Genomic DNA, 19,334 nt, shown 5'->3' with positions numbered 1-19,334 from the left:
GGGGCAAAATGATTGCATTTGCCATGGCAGCAAATTGCATTCTGCAAAAACAATTCTGATTTTTCCTGTGTCATATGATCATAAAACTGTATTACTATAATTATTATTATTATCATTGATACTATTACTACTACTACTACTACTAATAATAATAATAATAAAAATAAAATAATAATAATTAAGTGACATTACAGTGGGATGGTATGGTTCATCCTCGTCCTAATTGGGCTGGTATTGTTAGCTCTGTAGCACCATAAGACTAAACTTAGAGTTTAAAAGGATGCCAGTTCTCTAGTTTTACATGTACTGCCAACATATCTGCATTGTACCGTTAATGCCAGAGACTCTGCCATGGCTAGCTCAAATTATATGGTTGTTATCAGATGTATTTCTGTCATTTTCTGCATATTTGGATATTTCAAAAGCAAGTACTGCCACAATAGCCACTACTGTCTAGCCTACACAGTCAACTACAATTCAGCGAACTGCTCCAATCCATCTCAGGACACAGCTGCATTCCAAAACGGGAGTAAATGTTCTCATTGTAGTTATTAAATTCTGCATGAAGAGCCCCATGGTCAGTCCACAGAAGGCATGGCGTTCTATCCACCAGAGGGCGCCTCAACTGCTGAAACCTTATCATTACATAGAGCGTAAACCCCGGAGACGCGATTTCTTACTGAAAAACGTGCCAAGGTAATAAAAAAATATGGGTCTAGATAACCGAGAGTGTATTTCTTTGTTTCACAAGACGAAATACTAAGTTGTATGGGCCAAACAGGCTCATTCTATGCACACTGAAGAACAACTTCCCAGTGTCATTCACTTCAGAGAATACGGTTACGTTAGAACGAAAAGAAAAGTTACACAATAAAAACCAGCAGTACACTATTATCATTAGCTACTTTCGCATACTTAAATTACGCACATATAGATGCGACAGCCTACAGTGAATAACCTTTATATTTTGACAAAACACTATCAAGGCTGCATGTACATTACAACAACAGTAATGGACAAAGAGGGTGTGAGTTACTTACATTTTAAAATTTTCCTTTCGTTTCGCAGGACTAAGGGTCCCGTCTTTTTAAGCGTTCAACAAGTTCGCGAGTGACCACAGGATCCTCTTTAAGATGCGCGTGTTAATCTTAATGTGATGAGTTCGGAGAAAAGGGGATCCCAAAAGTTGATGACCCACGAGTTAAACGAGCTGACTAAATGCAGCGGTTTAAGAGATGTCCAGCCCGCTTGTCAATCTCCACTGAATTGCTGTGCCACATTTCTTTTTTTTTCTCTCCAGGTAGACAGGATCAGATTGGAGATTTTCGCCACCTTAAAAGAAATGACTGATCAGTGTCTGGGGAGCTTGGTTTGCAAGAAAGGAAACGTGAGTATTTTTTGCCTTCATGTCCAATGAGATGCAGGTCATAAATCCGCCACTCGTCTCTTCATTATCATCGCAGGTGACGAAAGCGCAATATCCCCTTCAAACATAGGGAGCCAATATCTTCTTCATTGGCCTATTTAGCCAGAACACTGTAAAATTTGTCTTTTTTTGTTGTTTAATTTGTCCGTTTTGTATTCAACCAGTTTATCTTCTCTCCTCTGTCACTCTCAATATCCAACTTGAGGGAATGGATTCCTACACCTGGACAGGATGATAACCACAGCAACAACAGCAACCAAAAAAACTTATAATACGATAATAATGCCTATGTTTCTATGAACTCGCTCCAGAAACTCGCTATGAGCATAAATAACACCAATTAGCCCTTGCGCGGAGAATATCTTCGACCGTAGCTCCGTCACGCATCCTCTTCTCATTCCCCTACACAGCGAGACTCTGATTGTTCAGCGGAGATGGCTGGAGAGATTACGCACTTGGACACTCCGATTGATGTAGGCGCACACTCAGCCCGAATATTCCGCGGGACCAGGAGATGTTTTAGCACACCCTCTCTGTGTGTGGAGTTTTGGTGACTCTGTGGGGACTTGAACAAGAGCAGGACAAGCGATAGGAGGAAACAGGGACATCCTCATGCAGCAACACATTGGAGAGAGATAAAAACAGATAAGAAATCTCTCCCCAAATGTGAGCTAATACAGGGATTGCGCGTGGTCTCATGACTGGATATTTAAACGTTCCGCAGGGTCCTAAAGGTAGCATTTAGTTATTTACATGTTTTAAATTTCCTCGTGCATGCAGCGGGGTGTTAATTCGAGTAATTATTGTGCATAATACAACGATGTAGCTGAGCAAGGAGAAGCTTAAGTGCAAGGGCCCGTATTCACAGAGGATTGCCTTTATGAAAGCAATAACGCCATGATTGATGTGGGAATGACATTATCCATGCGCTCCTCAAACAGCTTATTTTATAAAATGTTAACTTTATAAAAAAGTAAAAATCTCTGTCAAATAACATTTAATGTTGATTTACACTATCAAAGTCAGATGAACCAAGTGTATCTCGCCGACCTCACATGTTCTGACCATCAATTTGAGTATTTAACCATAAATTCACACTGTTTAGCTCAACGCTGATGACAACTCGCTCGTGTACTGTGTTCAAGCTGAGACAGATAGAATATGAGGAAAGAGACAGAAAGACTACTTCAGGAAAAAAAACATGGGAAGTTTTATTCCACTGTGATTTGATCTTGACTTGTATCCTAGGTTGACCATTTCAGTTTCAGTGAAGGTGGTCGAGTAAGTGTTAAGCATTGGGAAGTCTTTGCGCAGTGATCCCTCACATAGTCATGGAGGCCGTAGGGGGGTCCAAATGCTATTACAATTCGATCCATCTTCTGACAGTAAATCCACTGATTATGGCAATGATCCCGGTGTGTTTATCTCTCTCTCTCTCTCTCTCTCTCTCTCTCTCTGTGCATATGTGTGTGTAACAGAGAGAGAGAGATCATATAGCGAGGTGATGGAAAGATGGTTGTCACAGTTACACTGTCTTAAGACTTTCCACAAACTAAACAGATATCTTAAAATGACAGTTGTATTTCATTCAATTTGGCAAACTGTAATCCACGAATTGTCCATAGCAGATAGTCATTAACAGCAGGGACTCAATAATTCAGTTAGCATACATTTGCAACTTACATCAATCTCCGTTTGCAATAAAACTTTAGGCCTATACGTATTACCTGGAGCCAGTTTTACCTTCATGGTACGTGTAATGGGCCTGTTGTTTGCGGTAGAACTCATTCACGAAGACTTATGTAGCAATATGTTAAAATGTTAAATTATGTTTAAAGAATTCAATACTCAAATATGTGGGTAGTCTACAAATAATGTTAATTGTTGCCTATGCTTACGCCGCACTGTCAATAAATTCAACAAGTCGTGGGTGATCTACGTTTAAGCCGTTCCAGTGGTATTTTTGGCGACGTTATCCCTTTGGGATATTTAAGGGGTGAAGTATGGTTTTATTTAGATTACTTTTATCATATTTAGGAAAGATATCAGAAACTGATGGGACATTACGCATCCATTCTGAGATATGGATATCACAAGACGAACAACTGAGAACAAACCAGCAGCCAGTATTCAGCTAGAGATTAGTTTAGCTGATTGTGAAACCCAATAACAATTTTTCCTGAGCATTACAGATCAACTGCATACATGCTACGGCCCATATGTTCATGTATGAGTGGTGAACATGAACGGTAGCCTACAATATGAAAAGCTGTATTAACTGTCCACCTGCCTATGCCTAATTTATGAAACCTGCAAGGAGCACAAGTTTGCCTACAATGTCAATTGAAAGCCAAGTCTGGTAAAATCACTGAGATACATCTGCCATTACACGGACATAGCTTCAATGGACAGCATATTGCTAAAGTCAGTTAACAGATATTAAAAAGAGCAAGCCGGCAACATCATGTTGGCAGAGTCCATGCGATGCAGTAACTTGACAAATAAATCATGGCATTAAAAGACAACTCAACAAGGACAACGAACTCTTAGCGTAGCCTACTGCATGTTGCATTTTCTGTACGTCTTGGTCGAAGTGAGAAGAAATGTCATTTTTTTGTAATTTTAATCAGCTTGCATTCTTTCTGAGTCGTTCACACACTGCCCGGGTGAAACATCAAAAGTTTGTATCATCCGCACCTATCACAAATAGCCTACAGGAAAGGAAATTCTCCGCTCACCTTTCACGCAAAGCTTGACTCCAATATACCGTGTGAAGAGTTGTGATCTGACGGATATTACCCAGATATTTCAGATTTGAATCGGGACATCTTTGGAGGTGCGGTTGGGGAGGCGAACTCTGAAACGACTACTTCCCTCCGTGGCTCCGCGGGAATGGAGTAATCGACGGCACCGAATGACACTTCAGCCAAAGAAACAACACAGCAAACAAATGCGGTGGCGGGCGGTGCAGGGAAAAACAACAACTTTAATTTCGGCCTGATGTTTTCCCAGGATGAGGTATAATTTATCGGGCCGATCGCCAAAATTGCAGGTGGAACAATATTAGCGTGAGCATTCGCATTCAGACAGAGCGACTGCGTTCAACACGTAGTGGGCTGGTCATGCCATTATAGCCCAGAGACTGCGTGTTAACCGTGCTCATCTCATTTAAGTCATTTAGCCATCGGATGAGGTTACTGGTGCTATCACTGGCAGAGATCATTCGTTTATGAGGGAATTTCATTCCATAGTTTTGGATGTTAATTAAGGCTACTTCATACTAGAATGGGTGGCGATATGAATGTCACGTGATACGTGGAATATTCACTAAGAAATTATTAAATTAGATAACTATTGGGTAGCCCACTATGATATATGAAAGTCCTAAGAACCAATCCTCCTAATACACTATATCAAACATTAGGACTTACCAGTATAATAACACCAGCCTTACATAAAAATGAAAATGAAGACATCTGAGCTTGTGACTTACAGTTATATGTCAGTCTTCATCATGCTCTTCCATGATTTGTGCCCAAATAAGTTTTGTTGGCAATCAGTAAAGGACCGTAACAGTGTCGGTAAAGATACAATTTCAGCACCTGGACAGCTCCTGGCTTCTCGGGACCTTGCTCATGGGCCTTGTGCACAGCATAACTAGTTTGTCCTATAAACAATGGCAATATTTGGAAGAACCCTGCCACCAACTTTATTTGTTCATATTGCATCTAAGGCTTCGTATTTTTATACAGCGATTGTGGGATGTCTGTATAGGTATATAACTGATAAGTGAAGCAGCGTGAGCTGCATAAACAGTGACATGCTTTGAAACTGTATTTCAAATGTATCCAAAATGATTTCTGAAATGTCCACTTGTCCTTTTCCAACCAATGGTTTCCCTTAGACCATGCTTTCAAATTCAGATTTTTAATTAATGCTGGAATAACGTGTAGGGCTGTAGCTGGTGACCATCAGCAGTAAACACTATGATTAAGGCTGATGCTGAAGCCTCTGATTGAGAAGTGTGCAGTGGTGTGTATGTGTGTGTGTGGTTGGCAGTATGTGTATGTGTGTGTGTGTGTGTGGTTGGCAGTATGTGTATGTGTGTGTGTGTGTGTGTGTGTGTGGGGGGGGGGGTATTATGAACAGCAAAAATCAATTGTGATTTGTTGCATCCTTCCCTTCTAGACTATGATGCGTCCGGTGCTTCTATGTTTACTATTCCATAATCAGCATTCTGGTGCATCTTAAAATCTATGAGAGAGTTCAATAGCTGGCACAGCTATCGACAGAGGCCGGCAGTCACGTGAGCTATAGCGGCCATCCTCAGCAGCTGTCTCTTCCTTTTGTTGTCATATAGCCCCTAATTGATGAAGAAAGGAAGTGAACTTCTGTTGTCTTCTCACACCCGAGACACAAAATCCTCTCTAGCTCAGGAGAAAGTTGCATGGCGACACGATAAAAGGGAAGAGATGGCACACAAGTCTTGAAGCTGGGTGCTCATTGAGAACTGTAATTTAATCTCATGGCAGGTCAAAGAGATTCAACCACATCAGTGACCATCACATTACTTAAATCAGACAAGTTAATACTCACTGACTCACTGACTTACTGCATGGGGGGCTGTTTAAATGATATAATCAGCCAAATATCACCAAAAGAGGAACACTATCCATTTTAATGGACTTTTAAAATTACCTTAAAGCTGTGTCCATCTTTCCACGGGATCCATAAAGGTCTGTAGGAGCTGAGTCTCAAGCCCCGGTAGGACTGTTGAGTTACTGCTATCCTTCCTGAAAATTGAAATACATTATTAAGAGAAAAAAATATCTCTCTGTATATAAAAAAATAAAAACAATGCCTGAGAAGAATGACACAGAACTGTAATCCAAACAGTGCATGATTGCAAAGGATTATAAAGTCTCACACAGTAGGTGGATTTGTGTTTGGGCTCCACAGGCTTCTGGCTGATAGCGATTGGGGTGATACGGGCTCTACGTCTGGATTTCTCTGTGCCATGTTTGAGATTTGGGTCTTATTTTACAGGACCAACGAGTGATGGACTTGTATTTAGGTCCCCCCTCCCCCAACTAAGCAATTCATCTTTATATCTGATATAGGACTTGGGGGGGAGCACCACTGATTTTCATGTTTTAGTGAGAACGCCAATGTTGTGCATCAGAATTCTCATTCACTCCCTGGAATACAAGACATGCTGATGGATGATTTGCAGATGAACACATATGAGGTAGCAAACCACTTAAGAGAAAATAATCTTCTAGTTTATACCAAAAACATGCAAATCGGGTGCATGACATTATTTGACTTCATGGCACATTTTCCATCTCTGCTTTTTGCCCTTTGCCTCAACCTTGCCAAATGGCTGACGCCAGGTTTATGAACATTCAAATGGTTATTGTGAGCTGCCAGGCCTTCCTGTGTGTAGTCGTATGGATATGCCTTCACACCTTTCACACCTAGGACCCCCAGGTAGACCCCAACTGTCCCTCAATCCTGCCAAGCTATAGCTGATGGTTTTGGTTTACACCTTGTATCCCAAAATGCCCGTCCATACGGACTCCTGTGGATACACTTTTATTTCATTGTTTAAGTGTGTTTATTCTGTAACCCTATAACTAGTCACAGCTCCTGTTTTGTGCTGTGTGTAAGAATTCCGTGAACAATATTGCTGAGACATGGCGTAACGGACACAATAAACAGATTATCCTCGCTAGCCACATTGAGTCTCTTGCTTACTCCATCATGACATTCAGCTAACTCAGGTTGGACCAAGAAATACAGCGTTGGCGTTTTCATCAGGAATTTGCCATTAAAAAAAAAAAACAATCTTTCAGTAGCTTATGATAATGACATCCTCTCCTTCTTACACATCTGCCTTTGAAATCAACCTGGTGCTTAGTGTATTGGATTTCTAAATTAAGTTTTGTCAATACCATGTTTCCAATTTGTCTCCTCTGGAGATCTCGACAGAAATATTGGTTACTGTAAACGGCTGGCAGCGAATGATTTCTCTTGGCTCTTTAAGCACATCATTAGCATAGTGAGACACATTGGATATGGTGATACGTCTTTGTGGCAGGCCCCACAAGTCAGCCAGACCTTGGTTTGATTTATGTCACTCACTGGCCTTACTCAAAAATCACCACATCACACCAAGAGGAGACAGACGTTACTGAAGACCTCTTCGGTTTGGGCTTGAAAATTATTCAGTGCTAATGACAAGCCTCGAGAAACAGTTTGGAGGTAACCTTTCTTCAAAGGCACTCTTTATGCGCCCTTCCCAGTAAATATTAGGCTATGTGAATGAACTGTTAGGCTTCCTATGACTTCAACACAGGTGCTTTTGAAAATACAACAAATCAAGTGGAAACAACACGTGACCTTGTGACAAAAAATTGTCTTGTCACCTCAGTGAAGTCTATCTAGAAGATACTCTTCAAGTTTGTAATCAGGCAGTCACAGGGTAGTGATTGTATCCAAAGCAGTGGACATGAGAGTGAAGGTATGCATTGTGCCATTACCTGTGCTTATTTAAACCCTGACGTTAATGTTTCACTCTTGACGTGATTTATTTGATAGTACAGTACAAGTTACAGTGAAAGTCTTGCAGTGACATATTGTTTATTTTACATGTTTCTATTTATGTGGTATTACATTTTCAGATGAAAAAAAGTGTGTGAAATATACTGTTAAAGGTAGTCTGTGATTCTTATCACATTCACTTTTTTTTTAAATTGCTCAAGGTCCTCTAGCTATCTGTTCATGTGTGTAAATAGGAAACAGACATGGTGGCTCAGACGGAGTCATTAATAATTCCAGCCATTCCGTTTCCATTCCTTCAGGAGCACCTAAGGGATGGATGTAATTTGATTGACTGTTGAGCTCAAAAACCAGCAACCTTTCGTCGGAATTGTGGACCCTGCCTTTAACTGGAGCAAGATGTGTGTACGGTGCTCATAGTGAGCGAGATGATAACGAAGGCCTACACTGCTAATTCATCAGCCTGGGCTGACAAGGTTGAGAGATTAAATGAAAACCCTTTCTTGGTACCAGCATCTTTAAATAAGATTACAGTGACCACTCGCTCTCTTCGCTATATTTATGTGAAAAAGAGGTCAGTAAGGGTCACGCATCTACACATACTTCACAGGTGCAAGGAGAGTGCATAGTGACATTGATATTGCGTAACCTGTGGTAATTTAACACACCCAATTTCTTTATTTGAATATAGGCTTGATGATAAATGTTGATAAGTGATGTGATTCGAACAAACAAATAAGCAGAACAGTGTGCACTTAAGCAAAAGAAGATGCGTTTATTTCCTATTCACTTCCGGCTGTTGCCGTACGTTTAAAAATGGAAAAGCATAATCTGTTCAGTAACAGGCCTAGGAAGCAGTCAGATGCTCCTGGAGAATATTTGCAAACAATACAATTAGCCTAGGGCTGTGTGTCTGAATATCCATCAGGAATGGAAAAGGTCTTGGACTGCATTTTCAGCTGTCCAATTGAGTAGTCCACATGGATGCAAATATGCCTGGAGCTCTCCGCAGAGGGATACATATTGATCTCTCCCTCTACCTTTGTGTCTTGTTCAACATCCACAGGCTCGTCTAGATAGAGAACGGCTTGCTTCCAGTGGGTTTCCTGTTTGAATGGAGACGTGGAGAGGACCAATGGCTTTTCCCCATCGGGGAACGTTACCGTGAACCACACGCAGAATGCGTTCACAGTAGACGAGCCGAAACAGTCGCAGCTAAAGCTGCCTCTAACTGATTTCAACTGATCCACCGTCACCGTGTACAAGTCCAACTCGGCGAACTTAGACTGATGTGATAGTACGTCCTCCACGGTCACCGGATTCACTGTAATGTCATTGTTTATGATGCACTTCCTAGCAAAGTCCGTCATGCAAGACATGTCGACGCCGTACTGACTCTTGACTGTGCTCCAGAAGTTCAGGCGGTCGTCGGCCACAAGGTCATTCATCGGTGCGATGTACAGTTCTGCTTTGCTAGGGAGGATAAGGCCGCCTGATTTCAGCCATTTATCTCGAGCAAAAAGCACAGAATTCAGCATGGACTCGTGAAGGAGTGCATAGCCCATCCACTCGCTAACAATCACATCCACCTGCTCGGGCAGATCGATCGTCTCCAGAGTACCTTTAATGATGTCGATCCTGTCCTCCATCTTATTCAGTTTTACGATTTTAACAGCTTGATCGGCAATCGAACTTGCTTCAACAGCATACACCTTTCTAGCCCCAGCTTGGGCGCAGAAAATGCTAAGAACACCGGTGCCTGCACCAACGTCCAATACAACTTTACCTTCGATTGCACTGCTGTTTCTCAGAATGGCCATCCTATACGTGTTTGTCCGTACATGGTCTGCAATCATTTCCTCGTGGATTGTAACGTCAGAATAACTGTCGAAGTACAGATTATCCTGAACATTTTTATCTAACTTTCTTTTTTTGGTACACAGAGACATCATTCCCTTCTGTCTGCTCATGTATGGTCACGTTGAAAATTAGCACACACTTCCGGATATGAGGATACAGGTGCATTGTGGTATTTGTAGTATAAAGCACAGTCCTGTTCTGTGGCTATACTCGGCATAGCATACAGTTATAAACTACATGAAGATTCGTCGCGACTTAATTACGCAAAACCTTTTGGGACGTAGGACGTGTAAGGACGTAAGGACGTAAGATCGACGCGCAATGTAGTTTTGAGCACAATCAACTGATATTAACTATCACCACCATCAGGCACCATGATATCAGTCTGTGTAAATGTAAAAATAAATGACATTAAAACAATAAAAACAAAATGTGAATTGTTCGGGATGTTTTTATAACAACTCATTCTCATTAGCATAACCTCGAACACAGTAGGCTAAATGCTTGAAGTAGTAGTAGCCAAGAGATAAAATTCCAAAATCAGGAATATATCTTGCTTCTTAGTCAATAGGTGAAGGTGCAAGGGCAAATATCGTTGCCCGTATTTTATAGCCTATTGTTGAATTTAAATGTAGGCCTAGTCTAGTTAGATAGATAGATAGATAGATAGATGGATACTTTATTAATCCCGAGGGAAATTTAGGTCATCCAGTAGCTTATACACATACTTATACACCTCACCGACATACATACATAAATCACATATACATACACATAGGGAGAACATATTCACACAGAGTGTTTCCAGATACAGGAAAGGGTCTGACCCTATTGTACAGAGTGCAATGCTTTTGACAGATTTTGAAATATAATGTTCTCGTGCTTGTGAGGATGGTCAACTGGTGTCTGATACCAACATATGTGTGAAGGTGTTCACACACACACACACACACACACACACACACACACACACACACACACACACACACACACACATTCAGAAGTGCCTGTAGGTTGAGAGTTCCATTCAGAGCCACTCCACAGCAACTGGATATGAGGTGAAATTACAGATTGCGTCTCCTTGCCATTATGTCCTGGGAGTGGTGTCTGTTTTACAGTTTTTGAGGAGATGACACGGTGCTACTTCAAATGCTACCTCAAGATGCTACCTCCATGGGAACAATACTTTAAGGGATCCCCATTTCACCAGTGGATATGTCCACACAGACTGTCATCGTGTTATTTAGCGAGGAAAACACAGAAAAAGGGTGTCTTTCAGGGATATAATAAATATAAAAATAAATGAATACAAAAATAAATAGCAAAATGATATGTGAAACGGTGCAGCGTTTGGATTATTGTCATAAAATTGTCAAGAAACAAACAAACAAAGGAAACAAAACAAAATAAATGGTTTGTGAGAAAAGGCTTTCTCAACAACCAGTAAATCTTTGCCAGTACATTGTGACACCCTTGTTCTGTTTTATGATTTCCCACTGTAACCAGTTGGCTCCATCATGATACAAAGAGGAGAGGAATTTCCTTTTCAATGTGGATGATTCTATTTAGTATCCCCAACTCAAAAACATGAGATATGCTTAAAAAGCATTAAATCCATATTATCAACAGATGGTAAAAATAAGGAAAGTGTAAAAATAGAAACAGAAAATAATTTGATCCTGTCAGGTATGCAGGGACAGCCACGTTTCAGGCCAGGCAGACAGTGCATGCTAAACAGCTGTTTCAACCAACTGTTCCCAGCTGTACTGTAGCAGCAAGTGCTTCTCGGTATGCTCCATCAGAGCCAAACCACATTTCCTTGATGATGGATGGCATGATTTGCCTTTAACCTTAACAAAATAACAATACATCATGGCGCCTGTCGTTCCCCTCCGACGTCAAAAGGCTTCCCCCCTGGCATGAGGCAATTCCTTCTGAATCTATGTTCTGTTCACTGCCGAACTGCCATTGTTCAACCAACTGATGAATGTCCACCTATTCGAAAGGAAAAAAAGGGGAAAATTCAGCTTGCAGCTTCACTTAGGTGTGTATTTTTACCAGGGGAATCTTGGATAAGAAGGAAGTATTTTTCATGCACTGCAGAGCAAGGCCTTGCTCTGTCCACCTTTGATTTAAAAAAACAAACACACACACACACACACTTAGTGAGAGGCTCCACATATCGAGCAGGCAAACCATGAAAACAACCAGCAACAGGCACGTCACGGAGCTTGGGGTAAATAATAAATACATTAATGACTGAGAGGAGAATAATCACTGAAACGTCCTCTCCAAGTCTATTGTAGTGTCGAAACAAGAGCAAACAAAAGACGGTCGGGCCGCGAAAAAGCTTAGGTAACTGCAGGTGTGTTAAATGTGTCTTCGGGAAAGCAGCTGTAGTTTGAGGTAAACTACGCCCTTCATCTGCCTCCGACTTTTGTTTGCTCCACGAGCTGGCAGAATGTTTTCAAAGCACTGACCCTCTGCATCACAGCGCAGTTTGAGAGATTGTGTCGAGGCATCTGTTTCCCCTAGAATAACAAGCACCAAAATGAGACTACCAGCAGGTTTTTCCTATACTCGGAGGAGACATGAAGGTAAAACAAGGCAATGGCAAATTGGGTCTTAGGAACCAGTTCAAAGCTGTAGGCCAGATTTCATGTGGGCTGTGAAGCACCCTGGCTCCCCACTGTGCATCAGAGGCGGCGTGACACCGTATGAATTCCAATATTTTACACAAATTTTACTAAAGAAATGTTACAATCCTGCTGGATTTTGTCCAATGAATAAGATCATTAGAGCGTATACATTCGTTTCACGTAAATTCTTTTTTTTAATCTCTCGAAGGCACAGACGCGTTGGTACATTCACACATGTGTACAGCCCCAGACGAGATAGGGATGCACTCTAAATAAAATCCACATCCTTGTAATGCAATTTCACAATCTGAAATTATTGGAAGATTAAAAGCCACATGTTTGCCCAGACATCTGCACCTGATCTCATTTTAATTAAAGCCCAACATCGGTGTTTGCCCATCTAAAGCAGGAGGACCCGCGCTGATCACAGGGAGATGGAGGACACAGCACAGGAAGAGGACTTTGCTCAACGATCCAGAAAAAATATCCTGAGATCACTTCCCAAGGATGGAGGGTGAAAAGAGCAAAAAAAGAGAGAAATAGAGAGAGAGAAAAAGAGAGAGAGGTGCTTGGGGTACACATTCACATTTTCAATTCTTTTTTTTGTTTTGAAAATGCAACCTTTGACAGGCTAGACCAATCTTGATCAATCACATTGGTAATGAATCACATCACGGACTGCCTCATTGTCCCTTCATTCAAAGAACGTCAAGTTAGGATCAGATGTGCATAGTGCACCATAGACAACATCATACCTCAAAAAAGGCGTTTGTAAACGCAGAAAGTGGCCACCCTGGGTATCGTTTTGGCATAGATGTCATAACTACAAAATGGAAAAGCACAAGATAGATGCTAAACAAAACCTGTATATGCATTCACCAGTTTTGGGGTTATAAATTAATAATTGTGTGTATGTGTTATAAGTGTGGGGGTGTATGTGTGTGACATATGTAATATGTACATGTGTATTTATGTGTGTGTGTATATGTGTGTGTGTGTGTGATATACGTATGTGTGTGCCCATCTGTGTTTTCTTTATGTCAGTCGGTGCACGGCCACTCAGGGGAGCAGGTCTGGGCTCCGTCAGGGAGACCGAGCCTGTCACCTGTCTGCCTGACCACTGCAGCCGCTTCAGTCAGCGCCACATCCAGAGGCACCGTCACTCATCCATCACTCTCACACACACACACACACACGCACACACGCACACACGCACGAACGCACGCACGCATGCACGCACGCACGCACGCACGCACGCACGCACGCACGCACGCGCACACACACACACACACACACACACACACACACACACACACACACACACACACACACAAACACATCAGTAGCCACTAACAACTCATCCTTCAGGCCTCCCTCCCCCAATCAAAAATAATATCCTGCAGAGAAATGAATACGTGCGAGGCTCTGACCGGGTATTGACCACGCGCAGGGATCAATATCAAAGTACTTTGATATTTTACTTTCAGAGAATGGGTAGTGAGATGGTGGGGGATTGTGCATTAGACAACAGGGCGTTGTTGAAAAAGACTGTTGCCATGGAATTTTCGCTCCCCAAATCATCACTCGTAGCTTTCTGAAAGCATTTTGTTCAAATAAAACAAAATTGACAGACACATTAGAGATGTGCAGATGTAGGAAGTGGGAATTTGTGAAGGATATTTCTGTCAATATGACAATGCTGTTTTTAAAGAACAGCATGACTGTCCACAAAGCATTCATATGAGACAGAGAAGCGTTCGTCCGAGGTAAAAAAAACGGTAGGCAGACACAGCACTTTCCCCTCATCCCCTTTTGTGTTGACCAGTGTGCTTGGCAGGATCTTGGCCTGTCACTCTAGTGCCCATTAATCAATTCAATAATTACATCCCCTTCCCCGAAGACCAGCACACTCAACATCCCTGAATCAGTAACATTACACTGCAATTAGATTAAATTACTAAGTACAAACTGCAAATATGACAGCAACAGAGGAAATGAAGGTACAGAGACAGAGAGAGAGAGAGAGAGAGAGAGAGAGAGAGAGAGAGAGAGAGACCTCCTGACCATGTCAGAATGGCCTAAATTTATTTTTCACAGACATATCTGAGCTTTGTTATTAATGAGGGAGTTACTGGATATCTCTACTCTTTCTCTCTCCACTCCTCTCTCTCTCCCTCCTGTTACATCTCAACCAGTTAGTCTGGCCATGTAATGGAATCTACAGTCAGCACAAAGATGCTAGCACCAAGCCTTTGCCTAGCCCCCCCACCCCTTTTGAAACCTTAGTGGGCTGCTTCAATAGATTCCACAACCTAAGCATCGCTTTCACCACTTTACTTCGCTTTAAGAAACAAATCCTTTTTTTTTCTCCCCACAAATGGTCATTAATCAGAGTCTCCAATTCAAAGAGGCCCACTCTGATTTAAGTGCTCCAGAAGCATTGTGGCGAGGGCTGTGGTGGGACGGCTATGGGATTGCACTTGATGTGTGTTTAAACAGCGCCGGTGAATGGGGATTCGCTCTCTGTGCATACGGCGGTTGATTATGCTTTGCTTTTTTAATTGAGGGGTGCTTTGATGTAAACCCTGTGCCTGATGTGTTTGTGCTTGTGATTACTCAAGCTTGGTGTTGTAATTCAGCCGTATTCTCATACCGACACCTGATCAAATAACCATCAGAACCACTTACACTGGGAGATGATCATTGATGGTGTAGAGTTTAGAGAATTTAATGTTGGACTCCTGATCATTCTTGTGGAATTTTTAATTCTGAACCTGTTGGCCAAAATGCACATACACTTGACCTTCCTCCACTTAGGGCTGGGTCATCTGGGAATGTCTGTTTCTTGTAAGATGCTGAAACCGACCTAAATTCATATATGTATTGGTTAGAAGGTAGCTAGTTGATGCTGGATGTATCTTGAAGAGCCTTTTGCTTGTATCTTGTATGATAAGAGATTTTATTAATCAGCTGCATTGAAAATGTTTCATTTCCTAGACATGCACATCATCTGCTGTCTTACACAAGTCCATTTTCATGCATTAAATAACATGGCACAATTCAAGTGAAAACCGCTCTAAACTTAGAGCCAATTGGAATATAAAATCACCTCATATACGATGCTCAAAAAGTGTCTCACGGGTGAGTGAAACTCTTCCCTGACGGATGACAGCTCAAAGATTGTAATGTCAAAGGAAGAGAGTGTTGATGACGCAAGGTCTTACCTCAGCTGGCAGCTCTACATCTGTGAGCCAGCAGCCCGGATTTCATGGCAGGGCCATCCTAAAGACATGCTGCATTCTCTGTGAAAAAAAAGTAGCTGCACACCGATTTCAAAAGCAATTTTATTGGGACATAATAAAACAATTAAAACATTAATGTAGGCTTTCTAAAAGGTAATCATTTATCCACTTAAGATAAAGTCTATTGAGAAGTGCTTATTGAAGGTTTTTGTGTAAAATAGTCTGGCACTGTCAGGAGTATAACAATACCGTTAAAATGAAGCTGATACCTACCACACTAAAGCAAGGTAATGTAAAATGAAGGACGACACCAAATAAACAAACATCATGCTCCCTCTCTAGTGCAGCAGTTCCGTGTCTTGCATGGCGAGTTCTCATCAAAAGTTGTATTCCTCGGTGTGCGTGCTACAGGGAAATAGCTGAATGGAAGGTGTTAATAGGATGAGCTGAAATCATCTAGGGTAGGAGCTTAGGGGAGCCCAACAAGAAAATGATCTCGATTTTTTTCACCAACCACACGTTAGGCTGAAGTCAACACAGCATAACCCCCCGACCACAGGAGGGCCGGGTAGCGGTGCAGGTGGGGGTAAAAGTTGCGACAAACCGGAAGGCGACAACACACTAGAAGGGGAGATAATAACAACCGTAACAAAACAGCTCGACTGGATAACTTAATCATGCATCTTGTTGAGAAAAAGAATGAATCCCAGCAGTTCCTCCACTCCCCCTTGATTTAATGACAGGAGCATCCATTCATATTCCGCTAGCATACCTTGGGCAAGCATTAAGGCATTCGAGGGGATATAATTAATTTTGGAAAACTGTCATCTGGCATGATTAGGCCCATTACTTGTTTACAGGCGCCAGTGTTCTAAATGCACTGACATTCTTGAACTCGGGCAATATGCAGCAAACAGCCCAGGGAGCCGACATTATTTCGTTTTTTTGCAACCGTGAGAAATTAACCGTCGAGTTTCATTGCTTTTCTTTCGCTCCCTTCAGAGTACGTGAGGTAATGTGAGAGAACACAGCCCCTTTCTTTCTTACCGTAAAAAATAGGTGCGCTTGTAAATACAGTTGGGGCAATTATGCTGCAAAGCATGCAAGCTAAGGATGTTGTCTATACCCCTGATAATGTGGCAGTTAATGCATGGAAAGAATGCTTATGGTTGCCCCTATCCAATCAGCTGCATGTCTGTTTGTATGGAGGCTTTTCATTTAATTGAAAAGAGGCAAAAATATTAAAAGGGAACAGCTACTTCGGTTCATCTTGACCGAAATGCCAATGATGGTCATGAGGAGAGACACACACACACACACACACACACACACACACACACACACACACACACCCACGCCCACCAACAGTATTTTCCACCTTCTCATACCGAACAGGCAGAGAAATTCAGTCTAAGGGGAAAAAATAAAACTGCAGCCCTTGAAGTTTCTCCTCATACCTGACCTTGAGCTTCAGAGAAATAAAATCAATGGTTTCCAGACTAAGAAGCACTCCATTCTGAATTTGCCCCCCCTCCTCTCCTCTCACTCCCTCTTTCTCCAGAGCTTAGACCTGAGAAGTCTGTGATGAGAAGCTTCGGTGTGTCTGTCAGATTTGAAGTGGGTCCACAACTCCCTAGGAAAAAAAAAGAACTAGGAGAGCTACTCTCTGAAAAGAAAATAATGGCAATCTTTCTCTCCCTCTCTCTTTTCTCTCCCAATAGTTGTCATTTTCTCTGTCTCCCTGCATGTGGGCCTATGGTGTTTAGTTTTTGTTGTGGATATGAGGTATGGACCACATATTCGATTCACGTTAAGCAGGTCTCTATCAGTTTGTGCTTTTGGTGATGCTCAGGTGGTGGCTGTCAGCCTGCTTTGGCATTTCACTGAATTAGTGAGAGACCAGAGGGGCACAAACAATATAAATGTAGTGCTTCTATATATTTGAGATATGCATTATACAGTATATATATATTAGTTATGTATATAGCATACACGTATATTAAGCATATATATATATACGATGTTTTTTATATATATATGCTTAATATACGTGTTTGCTATATACATAAATAATATTTACATGCTTAAGCCATCTACTCCAGGGATATGCAATTTCTTTATAACACATATCATATTTCATGATTGGAACAGCAGTTCCTTAAGAATGCTTAATTTAAGCAAGATGTTATCAGATAATGAAATGTGTGTTAGAACTACACAAACACAATGTAACCAATATGTCTGTTCTTAATGACACAAAGACAATGCTAAACACCTTGAAAAATACAAACCATTTGTATCCATTCATCTTATTCATTTCTTGGGTGTATAACAGCAGATCTGTCTTTGAAAGGAATGTATAATCATTCATGATGGTTTTTGAAGGCCCTCATGAAGATGCTGACTTTCTCTGACAATGAAATGTAAGAGGTCAAAGGAGTTCTAATGCTGTGAAATACTGTACTCTGTGGGTGGCAGGCTAGACATTTCACAGCAGAGTATTGCTCTGCCTTGCCATTTAAAAAAATCCATGTCAGTACATTAGCGAAAGACGTAATTGGTGGACCCTGTTTGTCTAATTGCATACATTGATTTATTCGCAAAACGCCCTGCATTGAAATTAAATTAAGAAATTGATGACTTGTGTAAAGGAATATGAAAAGGCTGATTTCATACATGACCAAATGTCAAATAGCACGATTGGGCTGTTAAACATTTGAAAAAAAAAAAAGAAAAAAAAAAAAACGTCAGTGATAATCCAACTGTGAAGGACCGGACGGTCACCCCACGTTGTTTGGGGATGTGGCAACTGGACTGGGTGGTGCGGTGCGGAAGAACAGGGCAGGAGATGATGGTTTTCATATAAAAATATATATATATTTATTTACACGGGGACTAACCCCAACAGTGCCCTCAAAATAAACAAACAAAACCATTCAGGCCGTACCGCCCGGAACTTAAGTGCGTGGCACCCTGGGCACCTGCTTGGCCGATTAGGCCCAAGTACCGGCACCTGCTCAAGGCCCAAGCCAGGCCCCCAAACTAGGCCCAGGCACTAAGTCCGAAGCTAAGTACATAGCTAGCCACCAAAATAAACACATGAACTTAACACATCACAAGGCACACAGACAAGGCACAGAAACAAGGCACACAGAACAAGCACAAAGGAACAGGCATAAAACAGGGCCAACGCTGTCCACACATCTAGACAGAGAACACATACACCTTCTAAAAACAGGGAAGTGTTTTACCCTACTACCTCTCATCATTCCTCTCCGCTGCCTCTCTGTTGTGTGTCTCTCAGCCTGCCTCCCTCTTGCAAATGAGGCACCTCTTAAATAGGGCACAGCCACGTTGGCTTAATTAACTCCCACATTGGCATCAGGTGAGCCCAGCCCCAACCATTATGGGGTGGAGTCCAAAAGTCTTAGGGCACCATGTTTTTTTTTGCCACGGTGAGGAGGGGGAGAATTCACCTTCTCACATTTCCCTCCCCTTCTGGAGTCTCGCCACCCAGTGGCGGGACAAGCCGGCCCAACTGCTCTGCGCCGCTGCGGGGTGGATCCTCCTCCGGCGCTGTTCCTGGCTGGCCCCAGGTAGGCCATC

The 19,334-nt window shown here is 41.9% G+C and overlaps 2 protein-coding genes across 3 annotated transcripts in view; both read right to left on the bottom strand.

Moving 5' to 3' along the window:
* The window catches only part of ntng1a (netrin g1a), a 91,057-nt gene extending 88,436 nt beyond the window's left edge, over nucleotides 1-2,621 (bottom strand). Inside the window, exon 1 of one of the 2 annotated variants that reach the window (XM_031583623.2) lies at nucleotides 1,041-2,621. The gene's annotated coding sequence lies outside the window, so the exon portion shown is untranslated. The remainder of the gene's footprint in view (nucleotides 1-1,040) is intronic. The other variant, XM_031583624.2, reaches the window with a different exon arrangement.
* Nucleotides 2,622-8,746: 6,125 nt separating this feature from the next.
* Nucleotides 8,747-10,008, bottom strand: prmt6 (protein arginine methyltransferase 6). The gene has a single exon (XM_012815236.2). It carries the CDS (start codon nucleotides 9,955-9,957, stop codon nucleotides 8,887-8,889), a length of 1,071 nt encoding a protein of 356 aa, XP_012670690.1. The 5' UTR covers nucleotides 9,958-10,008; the 3' UTR covers nucleotides 8,747-8,886.
* Nucleotides 10,009-19,334: the final 9,326 nt, after the last annotated feature.

Source organism: Clupea harengus, chromosome 17, assembly GCF_900700415.2.
Source record: "Clupea harengus chromosome 17, Ch_v2.0.2, whole genome shotgun sequence".
Classification (NCBI taxonomy): Eukaryota; Metazoa; Chordata; class Actinopteri; order Clupeiformes; family Clupeidae; genus Clupea; species Clupea harengus.
Note: the sequence above shows the minus strand (reverse complement) of the source record. Positions and strands in the feature narration are given on the sequence as shown.

Bases quoted from the DNA above. Each gene is read 5' to 3' on its own strand.
- prmt6 (XM_012815236.2), bottom strand. From the start codon at position 9,957: ATGAGCAGACAGAAGGGAATGATGTCTCTGTGTACCAAAAAAAGAAAG.